A 7211-nucleotide genomic window follows, 5' to 3' on the forward strand; every position below is an offset into this window, starting at 1 on the left:
TCATGCACCTACAGTATTTTGGAAAATCAACACAATACATTCTCACATGCCTTTAAAAGATTAATATCAGATGAAAACATGAAATGTTTGTACAGTTCTTGATCCAATCAATTACTATGAGACAGAGTTTAATGTTATGTGCAAATTAAGGTGAAATAACAAAAGAAAATAATTTATTATGAGAAATCATGAGAAAAATATCTGTGATATATGGGAACATTTATCCTATGTGAAAAATCATGGGATATATCCCATTTTCTTTATTTTGTGGGATTTTTTGTCCTATATGGGAGAATTAATCCCACCTTTTAACAATTATGGGATTTTTTCTCCCACATGGGACGATTTATCCCACAGTACTTTTTCTCCCATGGGATTTTGGTGGGGTTTGAGATGGGATGAAAAATCCCACCAAAATCCCATGGGATTTTGATATTTGAGAGACAATTATAAGAAAACTAGAGCAATGTGTACATTCATGCTGACATGATAGGATCAAAGTAAAATGTCCCACTAAGATATATAAACAAAAGTAAGCTATGTCCAACGGAAATGGTAGCGAAAAGCCCGGACCTTGTCATGTCCGGACTTAAATGTCGCACTGTTTCAAATAATCTTAATGATTAAGAAGTACAAACGAGTGCCCTTTGGTTTTCCTTATAACGAAACATAAAAACTTGCATCAGACGCTTTAACCCTAATGAAAACTTTCAAAACTATCCGTTGCATAGCGACAAGTTCGCAAAACAACGCGTCATTTTTCCGTGTGTCGAGAATAACAACACTGGATTCGTTAGACAAACTTTACAATGAAAACAAATTTATTCTCTTACACAAACAATCTTAAATGGAATCAAATAATGTCAGCTGTATTCGATAGCATTAAGATTGAGATTTTTCGACATTAACGAATAACGACGCATGACTGGAATGGCCTTTATACCACTGGATTGGCCTTTACCCCACTGGGTAGCAGGCGTTGATGGCGATGCCACACTGGTTATATTTGTTCCTGCTCATCTGAATGTGGCCTTCCCCTGGACTTACTCAGTTGAAGAAAGAAAAAATGTTTTGAGGGATCGATAGTCGTAGTCATTTTGAGACCAATTTGATCTTCTTTAAAAGAAGAGCTATAGAGGAAAGACATTCATTTTGGATCCTCTTTTTATAAAGAAAATACGAGTTAACTTAACAATCAACATGGTTTGATTGTTTTTGCGCAAAGTGAGCAAAATATTACCTATTTTAAAATTAAAATTACAAAACTAGTTTATTCAAGAAACTAACAGCTATGAATTCCTATTCGTTCAAATTCGTTAAAGTCATAAAAAGGAGTTCAACTAACAGTTTTTTACCAGAGATTCAACGATTAACTTCTTAAACTGATATTTAAACCTACCACTTGTTTCATAAAAAAGTATCTAACAGGTGGTGAAAAGGAATTCAATCAACCACATCAAAACAGAAATACAATTTTAACCACCTCTTTAGCAGAAACACCGCTTACCCACCACTTAAATGAAAAGAACTTTAAATCTTAAATATACTGGGTCATTTTCGCCGCCTCTCATTTACACCCCTCTACACTTGCAAACGTTTTTGCCCGTCTTGACTTCGTCTAGATGCAGATGTGTTAAGTAATATTCGTGACATAGAGTTCGCCTGGTCATTATTCGAGATGGAAAGGGGCAAACATAACAAGAGGGCAGATATTTCCCTCTGTGCAGTGTACAGAAGCAAAGAACCTACCGCTTCTATAGAGCTGGAAGGAGGAGTGACTGGCGTCAATGCGGACAGAGATTGGACCAATGGTAACGGTCGCCTGCTGCAGGTCCGACTCACCGCCTTCCTGGATATCCTTGTGTGACGTCTCAGTGGCGCCCACGTCAGAGGCCTTGAGGTGGCACTTACCATTCTGAAAGGTAAACAGGTAAGTGATTGGGTAATCTAACCGTTCTGAAAAGTAAACATACTTTGGATAGGGTAATCTTACCGTTCCTAGGCCTTGAAGTGGCTTTTACCGTTCTAAAAACGTTGTCAAGAAAATTCTAAATATTGACCAATTAACAGAGCTCACAATACTTTTTCTAAAAAGCTCAGATAATGTTTTTGTTTACATATTGAGAATGGAATGTGGGGTTTAAAACAAAGGACTACATATGGTCCTTAAATGAACGTCGTTAGTCTACTGTCATTCTTTGTTTTATTTGTACAAATATACATTTGAAGTTTTTTTCCATTATTTTCATTTTGTTTCAACAGCCGACAATTATAAAAAAGGACATCATAATGTCTACCTTTTCCCGACAAAATCTCATATTAAGCATAAAACGGCTTAATTGTTTTCAAGCAGTTTTTCTTATAGAAAACATTGAGCGATTGTTTGAACAAACAAAATATTTTCACCAAAGATGTATCTTCCCAGTACTTTTAAGTGACAAATATTCGTTCTTGCTCAAAGAGTCGCTTTACATTTCCCTTTCAAAGAAAGATAAGAAAAATGTCAATTTTTGACTGATTTTGACTGAATTATAAAAATACTCTCAGTTCTAATTTCATATACTGCCAGTGGGTGCATATAAATCAAACAAATAAGTGAAGAACATATTTTATGTCAACTCTTCTATAGTAAAACAACAAATTAATGTACCTGAAACACTTTTAAAAATGGCGAAATATGGGGGCCAAATTTAACTAATATCATAAATAGTTCTTATTTATTTATGTTCCTTATGGACAAACAAGTTGCCAAAATTGCTTGGAGTATTACCTTTACTAGCTCAATTGACCAGTTTAGACCAAAACATGGCTTGAGCCTCGTTTACATAAAAGAATTCTGAACCTGTTTGTACTTTGAGAACTAACATTCAAATTTGTATAAACATACGAAATACCCCTGTAAGCATTCCTAATATTATAAATGTTTCAAATAATATGTGTTACTCAAATGTTGACCATGCCACTATAATTTTTTTTTTTTTTTTGCATACTTTCGTGCGTTCAAACCAAAAATAAATAAATAAATACATTTTCTTTAGCATTCACACTGATATATTTGTCTTAAATAGTATTTACACGGCGCTTTTTATATCTGGTTTCATTTACTTTGGATGGTATTCGGGGGAAATTTATGAAAAACTTTCCTTACTTATTTATTATATTGTAAAGGTTAATTGTTAAATAAATGTGTCATTTCAAGCCGTGCGATGTCTATGTGTTCATTATGGGCGGTCAAGCTAAAATTAATTTCATATGTTTGATGTAACAAATCATTTAAATATAAAATTAATTTAATCAAATTAACCCATTTTAAATATTTCAAATCAATTTTAATTGGCATATGTAACAGTTGTGAAGCATTTCCCTTTGGTGATATTGGAGTAGTGCACATTGTACAAGCACAGGTAATGTCCGGTTTAATTATTAACAGTTCTTTCCTTCTTTAATTAAGAAATTTACCCTAATACAGAAAATGTAAAATTAGTTATTTGAAACTTCTTATATGTATAATTAAAAAAGCTATTTATTGTTCCTATCACCGGCTTTTCAACAAAAAGCAATTAGGGTTAGAACTATTATGTGGCAGTGAAGACGCAGGCCAGCGTATAAGACTACAACCATTATTTTCCATGGAAATTGCAGTGGTAGGAAGACTGTTTTCTAGTTTTCTTTCTTTTTTTTATTTGAATACAATATTATCAATAGTGATTTCTTTTTAAAATCAAACCCCCTTTTTCGACTCAAAACAGCCATTTATTAAATATCGTCACAATTTTAAAATTCACATTGTCAAAATTGATTTGAATAAACACGGTATACAGAATAATATATTTACGATCACTTTTTAATGGATTAAATCGTAAAGCTGTCATTCTTTAGAAAATTTTCTATTTTGAAGATTTGTTGGCTAGTTACGTCAAAATTGAAAACAATGGTCTTTTATCATGTAAGGAAAATGCATCAACAGGTAACTTAGCTATACAGTTTGGTTTACATGTGTAAAGTAAATACTCAGTTTACTTTTGTATGATGCCATTCTCTCTTTTTAATAAAAAACGGGTGTTTTAAAAGATACTCAAAAAACAAGCACGTAGCATTTAGGATGTCTTACTTTTTCTCGCTAAAAAAATTCTTTTAAATTACATATCAAAAAAATAAATTATCATGAACATGAGGTTGATCCCTCCTTTTTGTGTGTGTGTTTAAAATTTAGGTAAAAAAAAGGATTTCCCCCCCCCCCCCCCCCCCGAATTCAAAATACGATGGTACGTGCCTGAAAAAGTGTAAGTCAAATTTGAAGACCAGATTTATTTTTTATTTTTACTTTCAGAAAATGTTGTTTTTCCTACATCTAGTACTTTGGACGCTACCAATGGTTTTCCAAATGCTTACAGAAAAAGAAACCTTCAAGTGTTCATCAAACCACAACTGCACATGTTATAAACATGAAGACTCTGGAATCCTCTTTGCAGACTGTTCAAACCTGAATCTCCAATCTGCGCCATTATTCAATGATGAGGTAACCGGGATAATTCTCAAACATAACAACATTTCGGAATTCCCACCATATCTTCCGCGGGATATTCGTTACCTTGATATATCTAAGAACGCTATAGGAACCTTAAAAGAAACATCGTTATCAAACTACAAGGCCTTACAAAATTTAAGTCTTGCTGCTAATGTACTTCATTCCATTGAAAAAGGGTCTTTTTTAGATTCAAGATATCTTACTCATCTGGACGCTTCTAATAATCAGGAACTGACTCTTGAAGTTTTGGTTAATATTTCACATGACCTAAGTTATTCCACGTCAATTCGTGTTCTAAATTTAGAAGGTATTCAGTGTACTTATGGAGTGAGTTTTATTATTCGGAAATACCACATTGCGGATTTAAAAACCACTCAACTGGAGCAGCTAAACTTAGCTTCCAACCGTATAAACAGCTTGGAATTTGGAGTTTTCTCAATATTGCCAAAATCCCTGAAACACCTTAATATAGCTAATAATGTTCTGAGTTTTGGATTATATATTATAGAATTTGGGAGTTTGCATAGTTTAATCAGTCTGAATGCTAGTTTTCAATCCTATTTCCACCAAATTAACTTAAAGAATTTTTTAACTGCGTGTAATGATTCACATATATCACAGATAACTAGTTCTGACAGATTACGCTACGCTGTTACGGATTTAAACAAGCCAAAAATAACTAATGTCTCTTCCACTCTCCGTCTATACATTCCGCCTAACTTAGAAGTTTTTTATTTTCATGATAATATGTATAAAATGACTCTTGAGGAATTCGCCTTCACATCAATAGGTCCATCAAAAATGACGCATCTGTATTTTCAAAACAGCATCATTTATAAGTTAAATGGCCCAATTGTGGGCGCAAACACTGTCCGATATATGGATTTATCGAACAATTTCTGCAATTTCATCTCTGATTATTTTTTTGACGGCCTTAAAAATCTGTCTTACCTTGATTTATCCCAGAATGTTTTAGGAAAAGTTTTAGAAGATGACAACAATGGGAACATTTTTCGAAATCTTGTCAATTTGACAACTTTGAACTTAAGAAGCAACCGAATTTTTCGACTGCCTCCAACCATTTTCCGTAATCTCAATCAACTTGAAACAATTGACATAAGTGACAACACTCTACGTGAGTTTTCTATACCACTGGGAAACATGAAACGTCTTAAGCGACTAAACCTTTTCAATAATCAGTTATCATTCTTGAATAAAGAAACGCGGAATGCAATTGATTCTTTGTCACGAAAGAAAAAAATATACCTGAATGTAACAGGTAATAGGTTTACATGTGTTTGTGAAGAATTGGAATTCTTAAGATGGATGGCTCAATCTAAACATGTGAAGTTTATGCAATTTGATGATTACCTCTGTACCTTTAGGGATTCTTTTAAAGCTAATTTTTCAGATATTGACAATTTGGTTCAAGTTATGGAGAAACATTGCGCCTCCTACATGGTTACTATAGTGATAATGACGTCATTGATATTTATAACCTTGACAACAACATTTGGTCGCATTTTGTATAGATATAGGTGGAAACTAAGGTATATGTACTACGTAGCAAGGGAGAAATATCGAGATAATGTTCAAAGACCAGACAACACAGGCAACAGTTCGTATTATTTTGATGCCTTTGTGTCATATGCCGACGATGATAGGCGTTTTGTGATCGAACTCGTGAAACGGCTGGAAGGAAATCATAATCTGAATCTTTGTATACATCATCGTGACTTTATTCCTGGGACAGGTATTGCTGATAACATCACTAACGCCATTCATAACAGCAGACGAACTGTGGCTATTATGACGTCACACTTCTTGGATTCCTATTGGTGCATGTTCGAGCTAAATATGGGACGTATGGAGGCAATTTATTCTCGAAACGGTGAAAATGTTCTCATTTTAGTTGTTTTAGAAAAACTGGCCATTGCGAAGCTTCCATTTTCTTTTATGGATCTTACTGAAAGCAGGTCATATCTAGAGTTTCCAGAAAACGGAGATGACGACGACGAAGTTTCAGCCTTCCACTCAAAACTTGTTGCAACATTGAAGTGCCGTGAATGCGACTTCATAACTTTATCTTCAAATACATCTGCATGAAATGCGAACGTTTGCAAACTTGTTTCTCTTCAGGAAAAGTTTCCATGCTGAAATAACATTGCATTTCTTATATCTACACCAAAACCGGAATAAAACAAACAAATATGACTTTACAATAAACGACATGTGTTTTAATGGGCAATAAGATATACAAACTTTTTTTCTACTTATAGAGAATATCTTAAATAATAAATGTTATTGTTGTTAATAAATGAAATGTTTTTCTGGGTTGATTTAAAGATTATTTTCATTCAACCAAAGCTTTTTTCAGTATATTTTTTTTTTTATTTTTGTACCATATTTTTTATCAGCGGGTCTACCAAACAATAAAAAAGTGGTGACATCTACACTGCATTAACAGAGGAGATGGTCTTTTTACTTGCGATTTGTTTTTCCTGTTCGCCTTAAGTATACTGCTACAGAGAAAGGTTTACAATGCGTCGTGTTAATTATTCAAATGTTTTCTCTATATCGTCTAAAACCTTACGTGTACTAACAACAAGGCATGGATGGTCAACATTTTTGTAAAGGTTTTATGTTCAGCCTTTGTTCTATCAATAACTAGGTTTTCACTTTC

The 7211-nt window shown here is 33.5% G+C and overlaps 1 protein-coding gene across 1 annotated transcript; it reads left to right on the top strand.

Moving 5' to 3' along the window:
• The first annotated feature begins 3570 nt into the window (after positions 1 to 3570).
• Positions 3571 to 6820, top strand: LOC105330709 (toll-like receptor 4). The gene is made up of 2 exons (XM_020068287.3): positions 3571 to 3644; positions 4331 to 6820. The coding sequence occupies exons 1-2, from the start codon at positions 3630 to 3632 to the stop codon at positions 6632 to 6634; spliced, it is 2319 nt and encodes a 772-aa protein (XP_019923846.3). The 5' UTR covers positions 3571 to 3629; the 3' UTR covers positions 6635 to 6820.
• Positions 6821 to 7211: the final 391 nt, after the last annotated feature.

Source organism: Magallana gigas, chromosome 1 (genome assembly GCF_963853765.1).
Source record: "Magallana gigas chromosome 1, xbMagGiga1.1, whole genome shotgun sequence".
Lineage (NCBI taxonomy): Eukaryota > Metazoa > Mollusca > Bivalvia > Ostreida > Ostreidae > Magallana > Magallana gigas.